The sequence below is a fragment of the Symphalangus syndactylus genome, chromosome 4 (genome assembly GCF_028878055.3).
Source record: "Symphalangus syndactylus isolate Jambi chromosome 4, NHGRI_mSymSyn1-v2.1_pri, whole genome shotgun sequence".
Taxonomy (NCBI): Eukaryota; Metazoa; Chordata; class Mammalia; order Primates; family Hylobatidae; genus Symphalangus; species Symphalangus syndactylus.
In genome coordinates, this window is record NC_072426.2 from 93,476,574 (window position 1) to 93,501,306 (window position 24,733).

At 48.6% G+C, this 24,733-nt stretch overlaps 1 protein-coding gene across 11 annotated transcripts in view; it reads right to left on the reverse strand.

Moving 5' to 3' along the window:
* Window positions 1–24,733, reverse strand: part of TSPAN14 (tetraspanin 14) — a 63,810-nt gene that overhangs the window by 11,424 nt on the left and 27,653 nt on the right. For 8 of the 11 annotated variants that reach the window (XM_055275527.2, XM_055275526.2, XM_063638154.1 and 5 more), the window contains 3 exons: window positions 19,118–19,215; window positions 3,379–3,429; window positions 780–926 (listed from right to left, as the gene is read on the reverse strand). In XM_055275527.2, the coding sequence (XP_055131502.1) occupies window positions 780–926; window positions 3,379–3,429; window positions 19,118–19,198 (279 nt within the window). In that variant the 5' untranslated portion in view covers window positions 19,199–19,215. The remainder of the gene's footprint in view (window positions 1–779; window positions 927–3,378; window positions 3,430–19,117; window positions 19,216–24,733) is intronic. The other 3 variants (XM_055275532.2, XM_063638156.1, XM_055275533.2) reach the window with 2 other exon arrangements.

Below are 24,733 nucleotides of genomic sequence, written 5' to 3' on the forward strand. Positions count from 1 at the left end.
AGACTCGGTCTCAAAAAAAAAAAAAAAAAAAAGAAAAGAAAAGAAAAAGAAAAAGGAAACACATGCATGCACACAAGGCCTGCCAAAACGTAATCTCTGTTCACATAAAAGCAAGATGCTAAACATAGCTTTTTTTTTTTCCCAGAGAAAAAAATTAGGAAAAAAAGCCCATAGCTGCTTTTAAAATTACGTCCAGGGAAAAGAAAGCTTGAGCTAATCAAGTCAACAAACAATATACTGCAAAATATGATAATGTGTTTTCCCCACCAGGTGTTATTTAACTGAATAAATCTAAAAATGAATTTGTATTTAAATATAAAACTAAACTCTTAGTAATCTGCAGTTCTGCCAGGAAATTTGGGATTCTGACTTGTACATTCAACAGACTCACACATCCTTGGAGGAGGGAAATGATTTAAAGTTACTTGCAACATATTTTGATCTTAGCCAGGAAGGGCAAAGGACAGTAGCAAACAAACAATTCTTTCAGAACCTCTGAAGGAAGATAAAAGGCAAAGGAGCGGGGAGTAGAGCTGGCCTATAGGCAGCTGGCTCCTCCCACCCAGGGCTAAAAGCCAGAGGAGACCTAATTCTCCTGTCGGGAGGAACCAGCTTCTCTAGACAGTAGAGTGCAAAGGGCTGCATCCTGCTCCCAGGCAGGGGCCTGGGGGAGACTCCTAAGAGCTGCCATCTGCTCTGACCAGGTAACATATAATCCTGCCCAGCAGAGCCTGCACCCCATTCCATCCTATCCCACTCTTGTCTCTGTGGCCACTCACAAAGTTGAGCAGGCAGATATTCTCCCGCAGAGCCCCCACGCAGCCGGCGAACCCCAGGGTGAACATCACCACGCCCACCATCAGGACCAGCACCACAGGGTCGATTCCATGCATCCGGGTCACTTTGGTGAGGTCGGACAGCACACCCTGAAAGAGACAGAGAAAGCAGGGCAGCATTGGCCCAGAAGGGGAGTCAAGGATGCTGCCCTGGGGGGTGCAGGTGGTACTGAAAACAGGGACTTGCCTCCCCAGGCTCAGTCTTCTTGTTGACAGCCAGGCCAGAGTCCGGCCCCATCCATGCCCTTAGGGGCCCCTCCGATCAGGAGATCCCTGCACACCTCAGGTCCCAGAAAGTGTTCCTGGCCTCCACCTACGCTGCGAGTTCCTCCTAGGCAGCCACCAAGCTTCTTCTGCAGCCTGTGGGGTGACTATTCCAGGCCTGGAGGGAAACGGGGCCCTGTGGCCTGTGGTCAAACTGGTCACCCAGCTGGCTAACCTTGTTAGTCCCCCAATTTGGCACCTAATTAATGAAGAACACTACTCTCCTTAGATGAAAACAGCCTCAATATGAACACTCTTGTAGAAAACACGCCCAAGGGCAGGCCAAAGCAGTGCTGTCCATAGAAGTTTCTACACCAACGGAGGTGTTTTGGACTATACCCACACTGTCTGGCCATAGGTGTCGTGGAGTGCTTAAAATGTGGCTAGTGAGACAGAAGGACTGAATTTTAATTTATATTCAATTTCGATTTAAATATAAACACAGATAGTCACACAATGGGCAGAGCAGTTCCATAGGGTTTGTAAAATGCCAAGGGGGAAGCTAAGCCCTACAGACTGAGTCATGTAGCACGTCTGCAATTCTGTTTCTTAGATTATGGTTGAACTAAGGGACTGGAGAGACCACAGCCCGACTTCCAGTCACTGAGCTCTGTTATGGTTTAACTGCCTCCTTCATTGTTCTTTACTAACTCAGATCAGATACCATTTAAGACCTAGGGACAATTACATCTTCAGTGTGGAATGTTAAACATACCTTTCCTGAAAGAAAAAAGACCGCCTCAACTAATCAGAACATTGTGACTAAGCATCAAGACATACGTAGGTGTCTGGGCATTGCGGCTCACGTCTGTAATCCCAGCACTTTGGGAGGCCGAGGAGGGAAGATCACTTGAGGCCAGGAGTTCAAGACCTGCCTGGCCAACATGGCAAAACCCCATCTCTACCTACAAATACAAAAATTAGCCAGGCATGGTGGCACATGCCTGTAATCCCAGCTATTTGGGAGGGTGAGGCACAAGAATCTCTTGAACCCGGGAGGCGGAGGTTGCAGTGAGCCAAGATCCAGCCACTGTGCTCTGGCCTGGGCAACAAAGCCTCTGTCTGGCTTTGGCTAGATAAATGATCCGAAGCTCCTACACTTCGAACAGGAAGGCTGACTTCCATTCTTTGGAATTTGTGCTTCCTGGGTAGGCCTGTCCTCAACATGTGTGCTTGAATAAACTCTCTCTAAACTAGGTTCTGGCCTTTTTAATTATTTTAGATCGACAGATTCAAAGGAATTGTAGTAGCCAGCTCCACACTCAGGGCCACACCCAGTTAGGCGGCTGCAGTCCCAGGGGCAGCCACACGGTGGTGCTGTGAGGCACACATTGAACCTGCTTCTGGGTCACTGGGGCAAAGGGACATCGTAACCCAGCTCTTGCCCTTCAGGGGTTCACAGGCCACTTTGAAGGTGCCCAAACCTGAAGGTGGGCCTTATCCAGTTCCTAAGACCATGGCAGGAAAGCCTGTAGACCTAGGTTCTCCTGCCTCCTCCTGCTGGAAGCGAAGGGAGGTTCCACTGAAGGAAGAAGGCCTGGGCCCAAGACGCTAGAGGAAGCTTTAGTCCTGGCTCTTTCTGGCCAGGCCTGCTCCACCTTACTGCTTCCCTCCCCTCCTCTCTTCCCTCCCTGGCCCTTTTCAGCCCTCACCGCCTCCCCAGCACCCCTGCCACGGGGCAACAAGCAGCAGCACAGCCCCACCCTGCCCATATCCAGTCTCATCCCCTTCCTGGAGCTGCAACTGCCCCATGTCCTTCCCGACAGTAGGAACCAGGTCTCCACTCCTCCCCTCTCCTCTTGAGGCTGGGCAAGGAGGCCCAGAGGTGCTTTTTAAAGGCCCACCCCTGCCCCACAGGGCACCCTGGGGGCATGTCACCCAGCCCCGCTCCCTGCTTTTTCTCATCCTGGAATGTTATGGGCTTCAACAATAAGCATGCCTGTGTTCAGGGTCCTGCCTGCTTGCTCCCAGAGGCACAGACAGGGTCAGGAAGCTGGATTGCCCCAAGCCTGCTCTGGGCATAGCTGCAGACAAAAGCTGAGCTCTCCACATCCACAGGGCTCAAAACCCAACCAGCCCAGCCCATGCCTCCAGCAGCCAACACTATCATGTGGGCAGAGTACGCAAGAGCTGTGTCTGTAAAGATTGACAACTATACACCTTGACACTGCAGAAGAAATGCCTGTTGTCAGGGAACAGATTGGAGGAAGGAAAATGAAGTCCAACGAATCTGGTTTTGGCTGCCTGAAGCTCAGTGTCCTGTGACAGTTACACCTACCTTTTCGCTCCATGCCCACAGCCCGACTCCAAGGAAGACAACTCCAGCCAACTAAGCGGGGCAGAGGAAAGAGACAGAGAAGGAAGTTAGGTTGGAAACCAGCACTGTGAACATGCTTCATAGAGCAAAGTCCACACTGCCAGGTAGGGCATGCTCCTAGCTCACATCTCACATGACCCCTCAGGCCCTGCAGATGACAGATAACCTGAACCTACCTTCCTGAATATCTGGACAAACTCTTTCAACCTCAGATGACCCTATGCCCCAGGGAGGGAAGAGGAAAAGATCTCAGAGCAGACTCCACCCTGGAGAGACTATGGGTCACAGACATCAGGCTGTGCCGCTTCTTCCCCTTTCTGCAACCTTGAACTCATTTCAGTCACTATCTGGTGTATACGAAGACATCACCCCTTGGGAGGGCTGACCCAGGTCCCCTCAGAGGTTCCCAATGCAGGATGAGGCTGCATAGGACCAGGCACCACCACAGGGTGAGGATGGGGGGAAACAGCCCAGCATCTCTGCCACACACCCCAGCTCTCCAGCCCTGGAGATAGACTCAGGCACAGATAAGCAGCTACCCAGCGGCCCAGACCATTCACTGGCCAGGGCTGAGCCTCCTCCCCACTGTATCTATACTGAGCAGGGGGCGCATCTATGCTCAGGAAAGGCTGGGTTTTTAGCTAGAGAATGAAAATAGGCCTGCTCTAAGCAATGAGCTCGCCCCAGAGGAGAAGCACCCCCAACCCCAACTTCCCACCTGCAGGAACCCACACCCTATGTGCACCACAACAGAAAGGGGCCCACCCAAATACATCACACAGGTTCCTGAACCAGGGAGGGCTTTTCCATATAGAACAAAACACAACGTGGGCTCTGCTAATAAAGCTGCCTCCTGTTTTTCTGTGACTACTTTACACCACACTGGCATTTCACTGCCATTTATCACCATCTCATGATAGAAAACAGGACCATGCTTCTCTATGACTACCAGGAATCTCAAGCCTTGAGCCACTTCTGCCTATTTTACTCAATAACCAGCCCCAGGGGCTAGAATGGAAAGAAAGGGCTCAAGGAAAGCCCCAGGAAGTCTCACCGAACCTGAAAGTGGTCTGTGATCCAACCTCTTCTGGATCACAGATCACTTTCAGAAAATGCACACATGCCCAGTATTTTGTAGGAAATTTTAGAGGGGTCACAGCTTTCCACTGCTGGCTCCCACAATGGTCTGTGAACACTAAGTAAAGAACCTCCACCAAGAACCAATCCCTCCATTTTACAAAAGCAGAGCACTGGGGCCCAGGGAGGGCCAAGACCAAAATGCCAGGCAGTGGGGAGAAGGGCTGAATCATAAGTCTCAGTTCATTCATTCACTCCTCACTCATTCATTCAACAAATATTCACAGAGTACATCCCGAGTGCGAGATACCGTCTCAAGTACTGGCTACAGCACCAAGCCAAGAGGGCAGAGCTCCCTGGGTTCTTCCCTAGCCCTTTCTACCACACCACACCCATTTCCCGCTTCTCGGTCCTCCCCTTGAACTGACTAGCTGGGAAGGGTTTTCCTGATGGAATGCATGACCGCTTCCTTTCCCTCCCCAGGTTCTTACACTGGCATGCTGAGCAAGCCTGAAGGCGACTGGTCACCACCTGCCGAATCCTGCAGGCTCCATCCCCACCCATCTTATTAAAGGCCCCCAGGGACCTGCCTCCCTCTTGCCAAAGCTGGAGGCCAAGACTTTTCCTCATGGTATCTGACCTCATTGGTCACAGCTGGTCATTCTCTCCTCCTCCAACCACTCCACTGACACACCCTGCTTGGGGGACCCCAAGCATATGCCCCTGACTGCCTTCCTCCCTGCTCCTCCTCCTCTTCCTCCTTCAGACCCCTCTAGACGCTGGTGGGCCTCACTCACAGTCCTAGCTCCTTCACCCTGCCCTGAGCCCTCTCGATGATCTCATAATTCTCAAGGCTTAAACACCATCTAAACACTGCTGAACTGAGATGTCCAGTCCTGGCCATGCCCCCGGTCAAATACCCTAATGTCTACTTTACTTGTCCTCCTAAGACAGCTAACAATATTTCACTCTTACTGTGCCCCACTACGCAGCCTTGGTTCCCCAACCCCAACCCAGCTCCCCCCAACTCTTCTCCATCTCATTCAGTGGCACCACTGTCCACTCAGCAAGTGTAAGAGAGAAAACCCAGACCCCAGGCTTGGTGCCTTCTTTCTCTTTTGCCCTACACTCAACCCAGAGGACTCTCTGCTGGTTCTGCCTCCAAATACACAGTGCATTCGACCAGCTTTCCTCGAGTCTCTGCTCCCACCTGCCCCGGCCCCACCCACTTGGGTCTGGATCCCACGGGGCTCCTCACTGGTCCAAGCAACGAGACTGATCCTTCAAAAATACAGAGCTGGGAACTCCCCTCCTCGAAACTCTGCAGTGACTTCCCACGCAGACCTAGAAGAAAATGCACGGTCTCTCCCATGGCCCTCAAGGGCCTCTGCAGCCAGGCTTCACGCACATCTCCCACAGCATCTCCTTCCCACCTCCCTGCTCCAATGCCACTCCCTGGGCCACCCTGACATTCTTCTGTTTCTTGAAGTCATCAAAATCACCCCTGCCTCAGAGCCTGGACACTGTTCCCTCAGCCTGGAATGCTCTTCCTCCATATCCATTCCTGGGTCCTCCCTCACTGCGTTCAAGGCCTCCTTTTACCACCCTGAGTGGAACTGCTCCCCATCTTCCACGTGTGACCTCCTCTGTTGATTTTCTTCACGGCACTGATCCCAGACCACAGCGGCTGTATCTCTATTGTGTCTCCCCAGCTAAGCCCTTCTGAGGCCAGAGATGTTATCTGTTTTGTTCAGAGTTGCAGCCCAACAACCAGGAGGGCTTGGCCCACAGTAGGCACAGAGCAGGCATGAGTGACTCTCCAGGACCCAAGACCAGGACAAGTGCTTGCCTGGGTCCTTCTAGCTACCCCCAGGCACACTTCTGGGTATGATTCAATCCAAAGGCATTCAGAGCAAATGTGGGCCAAGAAAAGCTTAGCCTGGCCCAGGTGCATGGGTCAAGCTCTACACAGGGGCATTCGCCTATGGTCAGAGCAGAACAAGCCCAGAGGCCGATGCCCCATCCAGCATTCCCAACAGACATTCCAGCCCCTGCCTAACAGCTTTCCATGACAGTCCGCTCATCCTGTGGTGCCACATGGGACAGGTGAGAAAAGTCTGCCTTAAAGACACTCAACAAAACCACTGCTGGAGCTCCCCTCTCTCCTCCACACTGCACTTCATAGCTCACCCCTTCTCTCACTTTGACTACTAAGTCTGACTTCTAAGGGTATCGTTTCCCACATTAATACCAGCCTCAGGCTGAGAACAGTGGCTCACAGCAGTTTGGGAGGCTGAGGCAGGAGGACTGCTTGAGCCCAGGAGTTCAAGACCAGCCTGGGCAACATAGCAAGACCCCCATCTCTTTAAAAAAAAAAAAAAGTTTTTAAAAACAATTAGCTGTGAAAAAAAAAAAAAATGCCTGTATTCCCAGCTACCAGGGAGGCTGAGGTGGGAGGAATGCTTGAACTTGGGAGGTTAAGGCTGCAGTAAGCTGAGATTGCACCACTGCACTCCAGCCTGGGTGGTGACAGAGTAAGACCAGGTCTCCCAAAAAAAAGAAAAAAACAGCCTCAGTTCCATCTATATTAATAGGTTTCTGTGAATTCGTGCTGAGGTGCTGTTTTAGTTGTTCTCCTAGGTGACTAAATAGTGACTAAATAGATACAATAGGAAGAGGTGACTGGTTTCACAAAAGGAATTTTGGTCTGCACAAGTTCTCAAAAAAGACCCTCGAACTCAAGAGCAATTCATATCCCCACCCTCAGGGGCACAGTGCCCATGCAAAGGTAGGCCCGCTCCTGCTCACCTCTGTTCCAATCGCCCCTTCCCCAAACGCAGGGCCGCTGTAGGGCCGCTTACTGCTCTGCATATGGCCCACAGACCACACCCTCCCTCACTTGCTGTTCTTCTCAAGGCCCCCAGGGAAAGCCCTGGCTGACTCTCTGTTTGCTGGGGAAGCCAGCTCCCCACCACTGCGTTCAGTTCTCCTTCTCTCAGCTCTAAGAATAAGGGCTTGGCCAGGCGTGGTAGCTCATGTCTGAAATCCCAGCACTTTGGGAGGCCGAGGAGGGCGGATCACCTGAGGTCAGGAGTTTGAGACCGGCCTCACCAACATGGAGAAACCCCCATCTCTACTAAAAACACAAAATTAGCCGAGCGTGGTCGTGCATGCCTATAATCCCAGCTACTCAGGAGGCTGAGGCAGGAGAATCACTTGAACCTGTGAGGTGGAGGTTGAGGTGAGCCAAGATCGCGCCACTGCACTCCAACCTGGGCAGCAAGAGCAAAACTTCGTCTCAAAAAAAAAAAAAAAGAATAAGGCCTTGTGTTGTTTTCCATTCTGTTTTAAAGGAAGAACTAAAGTTAACTCACATCGGAAAGACAGGAACTTGGGGATCACATGTCAGATCATGGGTTCAATGAACAGTGGCCCAGGACAGGAACTCTGAGTACCAACAAACCTGGTTTCAGAGACCAGGAGATTGAGGGAGGACTAGACAGGGGAAGTGACCTGCCTGAGAGCTCACATAACAGTCCCATGAATGAACCGGGTCATTGGCCCGCTTCACCCCACGGAACCCTTCCCTGGAACTCTGCAGCTGATGGTCCATGGGGCCAGGCCAGGTGAGCCCTGGCTGCTGTGAGCCCTGGCTGCCAATCTTCTGGGAGTGAGGGTTCAGCTGAGTGTCCTCCAGCCTCAAGTGACCTTCTTTGTCTCCCTCCTATGACCTAATTGAATTACCTACTGAAGAATGGGGCCCAGCTCCAGCCCAGCTTGAGGAGAGGCCAGCCTTCTGTCTGCTGGACCAGCGAGCACCTAGACTGCTATGGTCACTGTGAATAGCTGCCCTTTCCTGGGAGCTGTGCGCTGCATTAAACACTTAATGGACTTAAGGCTATCCTTCCATATCCCATAACTCATTTTTCAGATGGGAAAGCTCAAACGTAGAGCAATTTGGTCCTTTGCCCAAGGTCACACGGCTAGTTGGTGGCAGACTTAAGAACTAAACCTGGATGCCTCTGACCCTGGCAACACATTATCTTACCACCCACAGAGCCGCTGCCTTCCACACAGGGGCACTCACACAAGGGCCTGGGGATGTAGGAATTCCACAGGGGGGCTTTGGGGTTGTGCAGCTCTAAACCCAAATGACCCACACTGTCAGGTGGTGAGACCACTCTGTGTCCCAACCAGGGCAGGTGGACAAGGCAGCAGGGCCTCTTTGTGGGTCCCCGTGAAGATTAAATATTGACCTTTCACCTTAGGCAAATGCCCCTGCGAAAGGCAGGAGGTCCTCTTGGGGCACTCTGGGCTGGTCCAGCCAGAGTCCAGACACAAGAAACCCACTTACCACATGAGCAAGCATGTGGTACTTTACCCAAGCACAATCAAGTCACAAAGGAAGTGACACCCGGCCAGGCCCTGCTGAACTGGAGGAGAAAGCTGCAGCTCCAAGCAGGTCAAAGGCAGCCTCTCACCCATGATTTAATGCCCTTGGCTCCTTGCAAGATTTCATTTAAGCGTGTATAAAAGTACTTGGCAACTCCTGCAGGCCCCAGAGGCCTTTCCTCAGCAAGATCAAGGCGAACCACCAGCAGCAGGCGATGCTCTCAGGCTCTGCCCTGCTGGCCTCCGGGTCTTGCACAATCCACGCGCTGACTCAGGCTGACATTCATGGAGCCTCTTCCCCTGAACAAAGCTGGCCCTGGGTCCAGTCTCTGCTTTGCAGCTACCTAGTGACAGGGCCTCATGTGAGTCCGAGACCTTCTCTGAGCCTATGTTCTCTACAAAACAGGGATGATCTTTCCTAGGTCACAGGAAGGTTGTAAAGATTAAAGGAAGATCCTACATGACATGCCTACTCCAGGCACAGAGCCAGTCTCAAGGTGGCCATGCTCTCCTGCAGGGCAGACAGAGCAAAGATATGAGAGGCATTCAAGGATATCCCACAAGCATCTGCTGTCCTGAAGACAATGAGTCTCCTTCTCTTGACACTGGTGTTCTGTACCCCACCCCCAATTACTTCCAGGACCAGCCTCTGTCCTAAGACAAAGTCCTTTCCAGAGGCACCTGTTTTACTGGGCTTCTGGAGACAACAGTGAAGCAGAGCTTAGGGAAACAGGGCCTTCTGGAGGCTTTTCAAGTGAGGTAGGAAAGAATGATGGAAAGAAAACAGCAGAGAGTGGAGGAAGCCAGGACTGAGTCTCAGCTTTGTCCCTAACTCACAGAGTCAGGGCCTCGAGGAAGTCATCCCTCTCCTGGGCCTCAGTCTGCCAATCAGCAAAATAAGCAGCAAGGACCCATGCACCTCCCACTGGCTAAGTTTTGCCATTATAAATTACACCAGACGGAAACCCCAGGGTCCTGGCACTCTCCAGAATAAGAAATCCTGAATCCAGGCTTGGGGCATTCAGGAAACAACAGAGATACTTGTGGCCACTTGAAATGCTGACGATTCAATTGAATTTGAGGCCAAAAAGGACCAGAGGGTGCAGACCCCAGACCCAACCTGGCCCTGAGAGCCCAGTGGGCCAAGGGAGGAGCTGCAGTTATCTGTCCTGTGTTGAAAGTCTGAACCAAGCCACTTGTCTGTCAGTGGGAGTTCAGAAGGTCTGGGAGCCAGAAGGGATGCTAGGGCTCGGCTTCCTTATGACAGAGGGAAACAGCCCAGAGCAGGAGGTGCCTTGCATGGGGTCACATAGCTATCACACCCCAGCTTTTCCTCCTGCCGGAAGGGTGGTTCTGAGAAAAGGCAACACATGTGCCCTCCCAGCAGAGCCAGCAAACCCATGTGAGGGCCCCAGTGTGGGGAAGGACTGTGCAGAGGGCTCCAGGGGCAGCTTCCACAGCTGTCTCTGTGTTGCCAGATAAAAGAGAGTTGACCCCCACTGAGCCCCGCCCAGGAACCTGAGTCAAGGCCCTGGAAAGGAAGGAAGGCAGAGGGAGCACAGCCATTCAAGGGAGGTGACAGGCAGTACCCCCAGGAGAGAGGGAACCCCCCAACCTAACTTTGGCACAGTTCACAGTGATTAACAGTGGGTAGAAAATCAAGATACTAAGGCAGTGGTCAGCATTTCTGTAAAGGGCCAAATAGTAAATATTTTCAGCTTTGTGTGCTGGATGACCCCCGTAGCAATTACTCAACTCTGCTGTTATAATGGGAAAGCAGCCATAGATAATACATAAATGAATGGGTGTGGCTGTGTTCCAATAAAATTGTATGTGTAAAAACAGGCGGAAGGCCAGGTTTGGCCTGCAAGCCACAATCTGAAAAGCTCAGCTCTAAACTATCACACTGGTTGGCCGGGCGCGGTGGCTCACGCTTGTAATCCCAGCACTTTGGGAGGCCGAGGCGGGCGGATCGCGAGGTCAGGAGATCGAGACCACGGTGAAACCCCGTCTCTACTAAAAATACAAAAAAATTAGCCGGGTGTGGTGGCGGGCGCCTGTAGTCCCAGCTACTCCGAGAGGCTGAGGCAGGAGAATGGCGTGAACCCGGGAGGCAGAGCTTGCAGTGAGCCGAGATCACGCCACTGCACTCCAGCCTGGGTGACAGAGCGAGACTCCGTCTCAAAAAAAAAAAAAAAACAAAAAACAAACTATCACACTAAAACCATCTGGACCTGGAGAGGAAAGATGGGATTTCATCCTGCTCAGCCACACAAAGCCTGGGATACCCTATACTCAGGTCTCCAACACTGGTATGTTTTTATATCACTGTAACAGGTCTTAATAGCCTAAAACTGCAAATAACACAAATGATATATCCCCACAATAGAATATTACACAACAAGAATAAATGACCTACAACTACGTACAACTGCATGAATGAATCTCACATATGATAGTAAATGAAAGATGTCAGACACAAAAGACTTAATACTGTTAGGGAAGAATACTTAGTAGAAAAACTATAACATCCAATCGAAAGTTACTAGATAGGCAAGAAAAGGAAAGAAGTGAGCTACAAGAGGAAAAATTCAGTAAATAGAAGACACAAGAATGACAAAGAAGATGAAATTGCAACAACTTCAAAACAAGTATTGCAAATACGTTCAGGAATTTAAAGGAAAATATAAATATGATAAGGAAAGAAATTGGAGACATAAAAAAGACCTAAATGTAACTACCAGAAATAGAAACTACAATATTAGAATTGAAGACTTCACTAGATGGGTTTAACAGCCAATGAGACACTATGGAAGAAAAGATCAGTAAAGCTGAAGACAAAGCCATGGAAACTAAAGGAGAAGGGTAAAACACTCAACAAAATAAAAAACTAAACCGAGCCTCTGTGACCTAGATAAACAATGTCCTAGGGAAATGGGACAGGGAAGGGGAGAAAAAGGGCACGCATTTGAAAATATAATGGCTAAAATATTCCAAATCTGATGAAAACTATAAACCCACAAATCTCAAAGGCCCAATGAACCCCAAACAGAATAAACACAAAGACAACTATACCAGCACGTATAAAATTGCTATAATCCAGAATAAAAGGAGAAACTCTTGAAGTCAGCCTGGAGGTGGGAGGAGACACAGTTCATAGAGTATGCATATGCAAAGTATTTTTACCAAATCAAGTGAAAACATATCAAAATGTGTGGGATGCAGAAAATGTACGGCTTCAAATACTTTTATTAGGAAAAAAAGATCTAAAAATCAGTGATCTAATCTTCCAGTTTAAGTAGCTAAGAAAAAGCAAAATAATCCCAAGTAGAAAGGAAGAAATAATAAAAATAAGAACAGCAATCAAGGTGAATGTGAATGTACTTAACGCCAATGAACTATATACTTAAAATGGTTTCAGTGACAAATTTTCTGTTATGTATATTGTACAATTAAAAAATAAAAAATAATTTCAAAAGATTTTTAAAAAGTGATTAAAAACAGAAAAACAACAGAGACACTACCACCTAACTAAAAAAAGTCAGATACCAAAGAGTTTAATTTATAGCAACAGGAGGCAGAACAACCATCACCCAGGGAAGGGGTAGGGTGGGGTGGGCATGACTGTAGGGGCACAAGGAAAGTTTCTGGTGATGGGAATGTTTTATATCTTCATTGTGATGGTGGTGATCATGTGGCATGTACAGCTGTCACTGAACTGTACCGTTAAAATGAATGTTATTCTATCTAAATCAGACATCAATAGAAGTGATCATTATAAAAAGGATTTCCATTAAAGAAAACAAGTACAAACAAGAAAAATCACTCCTGTAGACTATGCCATGCTGATTATTTACCAGTCAAGAAGGCAGAGCTATACAAGTACATCAAGCTACTTAAGACTTGAAAGTACGTGCAAGCATTTAACAGTCCTGTGTGCTAGGCAATAATCTCAGAGCACCTTGAACATCCCTTCCTCAGTAATCCCAAGTGGTGGTCCCAGCCTCATACTTGCCTAAGTTGGGGAAATCAGGGGCTGAGGCCATGCAGGCATCAGCACCACAGACCACTCCTTAAGTCCTAGTGGAGTTTCTGATTAAGCAATCCCTGCCCACTGCCTTGGCAAGCCTAAATGACGAAATACACACACACACACACACACACACACACACACACACATACAGTGCCAAAAGATAGTCAATTTCTTATGAATTGGGGCAGTCGTTCTGGGGATGTGATTTTGACTGTATGTTCAGGCAGGTCAAAACAAGGTACATACCTTGTGACCCAATTAATCTCTCCTGGGAATCTATCTCAGCGAATAATTTCCCTCCCTTCCCTAAAGAGAAGAATGTGTATTACATAAACTAATCACTGCATCCTTATCTAGGAGAGCAAAAAAATTGGAAACAACCTAAATGTCCAATATAGGAATTTCTAAAAATACAATTGGAAAGATAATGTTGCAACCTGGAATATTCTATATTAGTAGATGTTCTATATTAGTAGATGCTGATGTGAAAATGCATATCTCAAGACTGCAAGGATACTACTCACAGGATATGAAACTGTGTGCCTGCAGACAGGACGCTGGGGCATGGAAGAGGAAATGCAGTAAACCTGGGATGCCTTGTTTAGCCTTTATGAATTTCCATGAAATTACAAAAGTTGATTAAATACTACTTGAAGAGAAAAAGGGACATCTTCCCAGCAGTGAAAACAAAAATACACTATATACATTATTAAAACACTAGACTTTTCCCTTTTGACTGCATTACTGAGATGGAAATGAAGAAATCATTTGCCTGAAGATCTAGGGATCAGGCCTTGGGGTCTGATACCAAAGGCGCAGAGTTCAGCTCAAATGAGGGCAATTCTCCATCAGTCAGAAGAGCCCAGGAACAGCGGACTATCCTGGGAGGTGGCAAGTCCTCTATGAAGACGAGCGTAATAAAAGTCGGAGGAAGAGAATAAGACCCCACCTGCAAAGATGCCCTACACAGGGGTAAGGGAAGAGAGCTGATCTTTCCACCTTGGGCTTGTCTTCCCTTTCTTGTGCAGGGTGGCCACATGCCCAGGTTTGCACAGGACAGGCCTGGGGTACACCTGTTGTTCTGGCAAAATTCTCAAGACTCTCTCAAAATTCTTACTCTCAAAAGTTGAACCACAGATTACATGTTCACCCTACTCAAAGGAGGCATGTGTGACTTTGAAGGAAGAGGCCTCAAGCCATGCTGGTCACAGAGCACAGATGTCCATGGCTCTCATCTCACTCAGAAACAGGCTGCACGGAGGCGAATTCACACATTTTACAAGGGTAGGCTCAAATAGACCCAAGTCACGGAGAAAGCCAATGGCAGAATGTCATTAAAAAAAATTTTTTTTAACTAAAGACAAGCAAAGGACTCTCCTGTGTAACACATGCCTACAGTCTATTCAGAAAGGGTCTCAGTTCTTCACTTTTAATCCATCTCTGAAGCAGATCCAGGCAAGGACTTCATCCAACCTCTGCATGCAGATTAAAGCCAATGCTTGTGTTGGAAACCAACCGTGGAGTTGCAGACATTATCTGAATCATCCCTCTAGAGGATTCACTCGGCAAACTTAGAAAAGCCCAAGTGCTTTGTGGAACCGGTGGGGGGTATAAATGAACAAAGACGAGCCAGATGCCACTCCTCCAGTGTATGTCTCTCCCAGCTTCCCTTCCTTTGCATGTCAAAGTGAGATCTTCTGTACCCACTAACCAACAACTCCCCAATCTTCCCTTCCCAGGCTCCTAGCAACCAACATTCTACTTCCTGTCTCTATGATTCTGACTACTGTGGGCACCTCATATAAGTGGAATCATACAGTATTTGTCTTTTTGCATCTAGCTTATCTCACTCAGCATAATGTCCTCAAGGTTTACCCATGCTGTAGCATGTGACAGAATCGCCTTCCTTTTTAAGCTCTTTCACATCTGTATATCACATTTTGTTTATCCACTCAATCATCAATGGACACTTTGGTTGTTTCCACCTTTTGGCAACTGTAAATAATGTTGCTATGAATGTGCACATAGGTGTACAAATATCTCTTCGAGATCCTGCTTTCAGCTCTATTGGTTATACCCAGAAGTGGAACTGTTGGATCATACGGTAATTCTATTTTTAACTTTTGTGGCACTACCATACTGTTTACCATAGCAATTGCACCATTTTACATTTTCACTAACAGTGCACAAAGGTTTCAATTTCTCCACATCCTCATCAACATCTGCTATTTTCCATTTTTTAAAATAATAGCCATCCCAATGGGTGTGAAGTGGTATCTCATTGTGGTTTTGATTTGCATTTCGTAAGTCAAAGTGAGATTTTTGCACTAAAAACAGGTCTAGCACAACCAAAGAATGATTTTTTTAGTAAGTAAAAAACACTAGCGCTCTCAAAAAGCTATATGGCATGGAAGCACATTTTCTTATCCTTGTGATAAGAACCTCATGAAGCCCATTCCATTCTCACTCTGTAAACCAAGAGGTTCAGAACAGACATGCAAATATCAGTGGCATCCACATTTCTTATCCCAAGCAGGTTTTAACAATCCCTGGAAAACCTTGGTCCCGAAGTCAGAAAGAGAGCTTAAAAAAATCTATTAGCGACCAAAGGGTAGTTATCTATAAAGAATGCTATTGTGAAAATAATTCTCTTTTTTTTTTTTTTTTTGAGACAGAGTCTCGCTCTGTCACCCAGGCTGGAGTGCAGTGGCGTGATCTTGGCTCATTGCAAGCTCCGCCTCCTGGGTTCATGCCATTCTCCTGCCTCAGCCTCCCGAGTAGCTGGGGCTACAGGTGCCCGCCACCACGCCTGGCTAATTTTTTGTATTTTTAGTAGAAACGGGGTTTCACCATGTTAGCCAGGATGGTCTCGATCTCCTGACCTCGTGATCCTCCCACCTCGGCCTCCCAAAGTGCTGGGATTACAGATGTGAGCCACAGCGCCCGGCCTGTGAAAATAATTCTAAGTGAGGGCAAACTACTAAATAAAACCTCCTATTTGTCCCAACACCTAGGATTGGTCACAGAAGCAACAAGTTGCCTTCTGCACATTCAAACTTGCCTGCTGAGCCCAGTGTCCACCATCAGCACGTGCAATCCTTCTGCACCACTTCTCACTGTTAATTCATTAAACAAAATACAAATAAAAACACTGCAAAATCATCTACCTGGGCTTTGCTTCAAAATAATCCAAAGGGTTGAGCAGGGGGATACAAATCAAATAAGCTAGATGGTGGGAACATGGAGTTCATTTTATCATCCCACTTTTATATTTTCTCCATTTTAAAAAAAAAGAAAACTTATCTGGAGAGGTAAGGGCTTAGGCATTCACTTTATACATTTTCAGCAACCTGAGGCAGACACTAGGCAGCTGAGACTGCTACGTCACAAGGAAAACACTGAGACTTAGCCAGGTCACTCAGCTTAGGGAGGCCCTGGGTGCCCAGAGCCAGCCCGGCACCCTCCTGCTACACCGTGAGCTTCCCAGAGGTCTGTGTGCCCGTCTCAGGCCTCACCCCACATTGCCAGCTCCAGTGCAAATGAAGACTGCACATCACTACCAGGAACCCAGTGGAGAGGGTCCAGCAGCTTCCCCCTAAGCAAGGCACTTGGCCTCCCACTCTTATTTCCCAACCAAGCTCTCTCATGCTTGGTCTTCCTGACTGTTCCTGTTTGTTCCTTCCTGTTCTGCCCCAACGCACACTAACTGAAAAATGATTAACTTTCAACACATACATTGCCAAATCTGCAAAAGCCCAAAAACACTGCAGCACCCTTCAATCACCAAGTAGACTTGCTACCATGCTGGATTCATGCACTCCACTACTGGAATATAGAGCTGCAAACGTGTTACTGGGCAAGTTAGTAGAGCTCCCTGATGTCAAAAACTCTCTCCTGAAACCCTCTGAAGAAATGAAAATACCAGGGCCCTCAGCCACAGCAGTAGTGGGAGAGTGTTGCTCTAGCTGCAGAAATCAAGATGAGAGTCGGAGGTTAAGGCAGAAAGCCAAGCAGCATACCCACAGAGAGGAGCAACGGGGTGTCCAGGTGCCCAAGTGTCAGACTGCCTGCCTAGCCAGCGACCCCCTGCCTAACCCAGCGACCCTCCACCATATACTTGCCTGGGGGTGCAGGATGGTGGAGGGAAACACCAGGTAAGGCCAGAGGGCTCTCCAGACAGGGAACAATGCTGCTCTGAGAAGCCATACATCATAAGGATGGAGCACGGACTCCCGCATTAAGAGGGACCCAGAGGCACCACATCAAATATCCAGCAATGCCCTATTCCAGGGACAATGATGCAGTTGTTGGTGCAAAGTTATCAGACCACAGGAAAAGATGTGGGCTAAAAGACCAAGCCATTGAATTCTACCTTATTTCTCTAGGACAGAAAATCTCCAAACATACTAAGATAAATCACCAGGAGATGAGGCTGTAAAATCAAGCTTACAAGGCTGAGAAGGCTTAGTAAGTAAGTCTGCCTTGTTTTCAAGAGTTCCAATCCCCATATGAGATGCCAAATCTGCAGTAGAAGCAAAATGTGACATCATGGTCACTCATTCTGTCCTTCTTTCTCCACCTACCCCCACACAGATATTCATAAACTATGTTTAATGGTTTTCAAAGCCTCTGTGCATGATCATGTCCCCAGGCCCTCCTGCACAGAATCAATGTCTGCCTCTCCCTGGACCAATCCCACTGGCAATAAACACATGCTATATCTCCCTTAACCCCTTGACCATCTCTAGCCAGTGTCCAAGTTTTTCTTCTCCTCTTTAAGGCAAGCATCCTTGGAAGAACTGTCAAGAGTCATCCCCTTCACTTCTTTACTTCCCATTGGCTCCTCAGCCAACTCCAGCTGGGTTTCTATCCACCCACCCCGATCCCCTACCCAGAGTTCACAGTGGTCCCGTCAACATCATCAACAACCTCCACTTTGTCTAAGCCATTACCAATGTCCTGTCCTCATCCTTCTTCACCTCCCTGCACCATGGCTGACTGTGCCTTTCTACTTTAAAGGCTTCTACAACACACAATCTCCTTGTCTTCCCTTTACCACGGGCCACTCGCTCTCAGCCAACTTGGGAGTGAGTTTTCTTCCTCGACCCAACCCCCAGCATCCTAGGGCTCAATATTCAGACCTCTCCTCTTCTCAGTCAACACACCCATCTTCCATGCTCTCATCTGGTCCAGCCCTTCCTCTGATGGTGGCTGGCCAAGACTTCCATCTCCAGGACAGTCAACGACAAAGGAAATAGTATCTCCCTGAGGCTGGCTATGAGACAACTTAAATGTACCCCTTCTACCCCAAATCCCATCTCAGAACCTGGTACCACCATCCATCCCCTCACTCTGCAGTCACTCCAAAATCAGATCACACTACCCAACTTACAAGCCTTCCAATAATTATTTAAAGCAGTAGAAAATAATTCCAACTATTTATTGAGACCCATACGATCCTTTGTGACCTGGCTCCTGCATGCCTCTGTCCCCACCTGTGTCCCTTCTCCCGCTTACTCAGCTCCAGCCACATGGCCTTCTGTTTGTCCTTTGCACATACAAAGCTCATTCCTGTCTCAGGCCCTTTGCAGCTGCCATTTTGTCTGTCTGGAGCATTCTACCCCAGACCCCTGCTTGGCCACCTCTTCATTAGTACTCAAGTTCTCAGCCCACAAGTCACCTCCACAGAACGCCTTTCCCTGGCCACCCTAGCCAAGGAGCTTCTCCCTCACTGTCCTGTTGCTCAGGAGGCTAACATGGCTCTTGGTTACACATAAGCACTACAAAGATAGGACTTTATTGCCCTTGTCTGTTATCACCTCCCAGAACCTAAAGCAGGGCCTGGCCCATAGGCAGATGCACACAAAGTACCTTGCTGCTGATGTCTCATTGGGGCACTCCCAGGATTGGAACAGGAGGCAGGTAGGGGAGACAGACAGGCATCTGGGCCAGAGCCCCAAGGCTTCCTGAACCCCCAAGGCTGGGTTGGCCTGACTCTGGCTTTCAATCACCTCGGCCTTTGGCCTTCCCCCATCTCCACAGTTGCAACTGCTTCTGTGAGGGTAGGGGTCACCGACCCTGCCCACCACCTTATCCCAGAGCCTTACATAGTGTCTGGCAAATCAAGAGTGTGTGGAAAACCATAATTTACTGAATGAAGGACTAAACAAGGGAATGTGGCCGCTCTCATCCACTTACCCAGAAGATGATGTTGTAGCTGAAAAGGAGGTACTTGTACCAGCAGCTGACCTTGGCGTTAGAGTATCTATAATAGTGCATCTTCTGAGAAGCAGAATCTGCGGAGAGATGTGTGACTAGTGAGATGGTAGGCTCAGCGTTAAAACCTCTCCCCCAAACCTGCTCATATGCGGATTCTAGAAAGCTCCCGATCATTTCTCTCATGACCCTTTACCGGTCCAAGAACAGGCCTGATACCAAAGCCAGGTATAGGTAATGCAAAACTCAGGTTAAATCAGCTCTCCAAAAAACAAACGAAAGGATAAGGGAGATTTTTGAAAGGAAGAAAGATGCTTTTTAAGTGTCTTCTAAGTACCAGAAATTCTGCTTGGAGCCTTCCCAAATATTGATCTCATCACCTCTCGATTGGGAATTGATTTTTTTCCACTTCATGGTTGAGGAAACCATTCAGAAAGGTCACATGACTTGCCCAAGGACAAGAGGGCAATGACAGCCCAGGATTGGAACCAAGGACAGGGGACTTCCCAGTTCTTTCCACCCACCAGAGCCAACAGAAGAAACGGGCTTGACCACAAAGAGCCACGTTTGGGACATGAACGTGCAGGCAGGTCTGGACATGATCCAACTGTGCCCAGTGAAGAAAAGCCAAGATGAGGGCTCCATAGTCATTCATGCAACGTTTTCTGAAAACCTCTGAAGCTCAGCCCTCAGAGGTGAGGAAGGCCACTGCAGCCAGCAGCCATCTCCCTGCTTCCTCCCTCCCCTGTCACCCACCCCCTACTCCACCTTATCCCAGACTATAGCCATAAGCTTTGTCCTCCAGGGCTGTAATGAAGCTTGGACTACACAGCCTATGTGGGAAGACCCTGTGAACTACAGAGTGAAGGGTGGGGCCACTGTTTTTTATCTGTGTCTAACCCTCAAAGCAACCTCAGAGATCCTACCGCAGGAGGGTGCTATTTCTGAGGGACTTTTCTGAGGGCCTGGCCTACCTTTACTGCTTTCCTTTTTGAACCCCAGTGGCAATCCAGGTGGACCCCTAAGTCCTCCACGGTCCCCTGCCCCCAATGCAGTGGCTGAACAGCGGGGAAGGAGGGAGTGCCTCAAGTGCACAGGTAGGGACAGGATCAGAGGCCCATAGGGCAGTGGTCCCATGCCAGCCCCCTGCTCACCCCCCACTTCCCAGGTGAGGAGAGTAACACAGCCCAAGACGAAAGCAGACAAGGCCACCCTAGAGGTGAGGAGGCGACCCACCCACATCCGCCAGTGAGAAACCAGTTTCCACGGAGTGGCTACTTGCAAAACCCCTTCCTGTAAGGCAGCCACGGCAGGCTGGCTGCTAGTCTGCAATGTTCTGAGAAAGAAGTGCCAAGAAGGGACATGAAACCACACTCCTCTGGAAACGGAACCTGTGACCGCTCCCCCTCTCCCACGGTGTGGAATTGACAGGCACAGCCTAGACACCACCACTCACCCACCGGCCCCTCCTTCTGTCTGACCTCAGAAACCAGCTGGGGAGAACGACAGGCAGACAGCTATCCAGCTGCCCCATCCCCACCTCCCCCCCCACCACCGCCCCACCATCACAAGAGCACGTCCATAAAACTTGCCTCCAAGAATGAGTGTGAACACAACCACTTGTTGCCCAAGAACTCTACAGGACACAAGCATACACACAAGGCCTGAACACTGTCTGGGCCACACAGAGTGGCTGCAGGGAGAAAAGGCGCTCTCAGGTAGAGACACAGGCGCCTTCCTTCAGCAACGTGACCTCAGCCCATGCAAGTCCCTGCTCTCTCGGGACCTCAACATCCTCAACTAAAGTGGGGCTCTTAGTGACCTGCCCCTAACGTCACTGGCATGAGGGGCCTGGCTGGCAGCATCAGAATCACTTATTTTAGGTACAGATCCCAGCCCCCAACACAAGGTTCTGGTAAGGAGGTCTGCGTTGGAGCCCTGAATCTGCATTTCCGACAAGTCCCCCACCCCCACCATGATACTGACGTGCCAGCAGACCCATGCCCAGCAGATCAGGTATCAGCTTAGGCACCGAGGGCTGCAGCAGTCCCCTTGGGGATCTTACAAAGGTAGACGGGCCTGTTGAGCTGTGGTGCAGCACACGGATTCACAGAGAGGGGCTCCTTGTAGGCAACTAACTTAACAGTAGCTATAGCTAACATTTACCAGCTTGTTTCAGATTACAGGGTCCCAAAGCACTGGGTTGGTTGTTAATTTTTTGTGTAGGTAAAGATAGGAGTCTCACTATGTTATGTTGCCCAGGCTAGTCTCAAACTCCTGGCCTCAAGCAATCCTCCCGCCAGGGCCTTCCAAATTGCTGAGATTACCTGCATGAGCCACCACACCCAGCTTTTTTAATTGTTCTTTTTTTTTCCCTTCAGGGGAGGGTTGGGCTACCCAACCATAAATCCATGTCTGGATTAATGCATATAGGATGAAAAAAAATTTTTAACCTAAAACTCAAGTACATTTATCACAGAGAACTGTCAATTCAGCTGGAAATGCCCTATGAGGCAGAAAAATGTTCTAAGCGGTAGAAACTCTATTCTTTTTTTTTATGGACAAGACAATCCTGCTGCCTCTCTTCCTCATGGTTCCTAGAGGAGCCTGGAAAGTAGAAAGCTGTGCCCTCCAGGGAGCTGTGCCTCAGGAACTAAGGAGGGCTGGTGCGAGCCATGGAATCCAATGCCTTGGGATCCTATAGAGTGCTCCTTTGACCTCATTTAACCCAACCCTGTAAAGAACTCTCCGGAAGCAGTAAGGAAAGCCAAACTTCCCCCTTCCTCCTTGATGAAAGCTCCACAAAGAAACCAGCTCATTAGCAAACGTGTCTGTGTGCTTTCCACAGTGTTGGTGGCTCATCTCTGCTCCCCTGCAAAATGACTGTCCTGTGGCACCACAGGGAATCTCAACCTGACGGTCCCTGGTCTCCTGCAGCTCGCACCCATTAAGTGTACAGAACATGGAAAGGCTACAGGGAATACTTCATGGTGATGCAGTTGGCAGGGAGGCCAGCGCTCTGGAGCAAGGATTATCCACGGGGCGCCTGGGTTCCCTCACCATCTGCTGCTTCACCTTCCACCCAACACGCATGACCAACCAGGAAACAATTCTGCCTTCAGATCCTGGGGTCCACACCTACACCCATCAGAGATTCTCACAGCCATGTCCTAAACTCCAAGCCCTCACATCCCCCCTGGTAACATCAACACTCGAAACTACACTAGCCAGGGCCACACTGCGGAATAACTAGGAAGAAACCCCCTCTCATCCAAGAAGAGGTGTGCCACGCTCAAACAACGTATCCTGATGCTCGTGCCACTTACAACCCAGAGCACATGCACCGCCAGTATTATGCCATTTTTGGCCATTTTTGTACAACCCAGGATAACCCCATGAGGTCTAGGGGTAGGGCTGTCCCAGTGACACTTTTTCCCCCATCCTCAATCCACAGAAGAGGAAACTATTGCAATAAACTGTTGAAAAGAAACATTTCAGTTTTCCTTCTCCACCCCGCCCTTCCCCACCCCTGCCACCCACCTAACCTCGGGACAGGGAGGGAAGGCACCTCTCACTCTGTCCCTCTCTGCTGTGTTGGCCAGCGGGTTAGAAAGCAGGTCCTGACCCTCTGTGGGGCTGGCAGATCCTGGTCTCCACATAGTTTAAGCTGAGGAAGGTAAATGGGAGACTCATTTGGACTCCAGCCTAAGCCATATCCTCCTACACAGTGTAAGGTGGCCTTCTATCTGTAGAGGGGTAATGATGGAGCTGCACAACAGATGTGACTTGGAGGCTTCAGAACCCCAAGAGAGGAAAAAAGGACTGAGTGCTCCTGAGCCACCAATGGAGCTACTAGGGCATTTACACAAAAATGCAGGAAGGTTGATAAAGGCAGTAGTGCTGAAACTAGAACCCAGATCTGACCTAAAATGATTCCCAAAATGACCATGGTCCCTAGCATCTCACCTCATTTGCTAAACCACATCATACTGAAGGAAGGCAGAAGTTAGCCCTGTATGAGAAGATGCATCCACAAAGAACACGAACGCCATTTATCTTACACACACACACACACATGCATGACTAAGAACCTCCCTAAAAGTAGAGATGGGTAAACTTTTCACAAATGTTAAGTACCATTCCAGCAGAGAAGAATCTCCAAAAGCTATTTTGTGTGCATAAAAAAAAAATTAAGATCTCATACTGTCTCAACTCTAAGAACGTGATAGAAAATAAAGCATCAGTGTGGCAGGAGGGAGGCACATGTTTATCAAAATACCAACTTCTCTGCCTGGGCACGGTGGCTCACGCCTGTAATCCCAGCATTTTGGGAGGCCGAGGCGGGCGGATCACGAGATGGAGACCATCCTGGTTAACACGGTGAAACCCTGTCTCTACTAAAAATACGAAAAATTAGCCGGGCGTGTGGCAGGCGTCTGTAGTCCCAGCTACTTGGGAGGCTGAGGCAGGAGAATGGCATGAACCCGGGAGGCGGAGCTTGCAGTGATCTGAGATCATTGCGCCACTACACTCCAGCCTGGGGGACAGAGTGAGACTCTGTCTCAAAAAAAAAAAAAAAAACAACTTCTCAAAACGGGGCAAAGGGAGAATTGTTTAACAGTAGTGAGATAACTGGTTAGCAACTTGAGGGGAGTTAAATAATAATCAAATAACAACTTACAGATTTAAAGGGCATACGCACATACACGCACACACCACACCCAGAGAACAGGGTTTTCAAGTCCATTTTACCCTCCTTCAACTTTTGAGGTGACAGGAAAAAATAATTCAAAGCACAAGACTACCAAGCCTGAACAGATAACAAATCTAAAAAATCCCCATGATTAAAAGTAACATTAAAATAAAAAAGGAAACACAAATGTTATCTGCAGCTGAAAAAATTATGACACAGTAAATATCTGCAACCTATAGAGACCCATACTTCAAAAAGACTCCTGTTGTACACAAATGAACAAAGGATATGAACATTATACACAAAGGAAAGAGTAACATAACAAAGGGAAGAATAACATAACAAATGGAAAAATAAGCCTGCGCAACAAGGCCAAACACCATCTCTACAAAAAGTACAAAAATTAGCTGGGTGTGATGTCTGACGTCCCAGCTACTTGGGAGGCTGAGGCAGGAGGATCACTTGAGCCTGGGAGGTCAAGGCTGTGATGAGCAGTGATCACACCACTGCACTCCAGTCTGGGTGACAGAGCAAGACCCAATCTTTAAAAAAATTTTTTTAAAAAAGGAAAAATATTCAATGTCACTAGAAATAAAACTTAAAGACAATCCAGACATACTATTTTATACTTTTTTTTTTCAAACAAGTCCCGCTCTGTTGCCCAAGCTGGAATGCAATGGCGCACTCAGCTCACTGCAACCTCCGCCTCCCTGGTTCAAGTGATTCTCCAGCCTCAGCCTCTGGAGTAGCTGGGACCACAGGTGCATGCCACCAGGCCGGGCTAATTTTTGTATTTTTTGTAGAAACGGGGTTTCATCATGTTGCCCAGGCTGGTCTTGAACTCCTGAGCTCAAAGCAATTCGCCCACCTCGGCCTTCCAAAGTGCTGAGATTACAGGTGTGAGT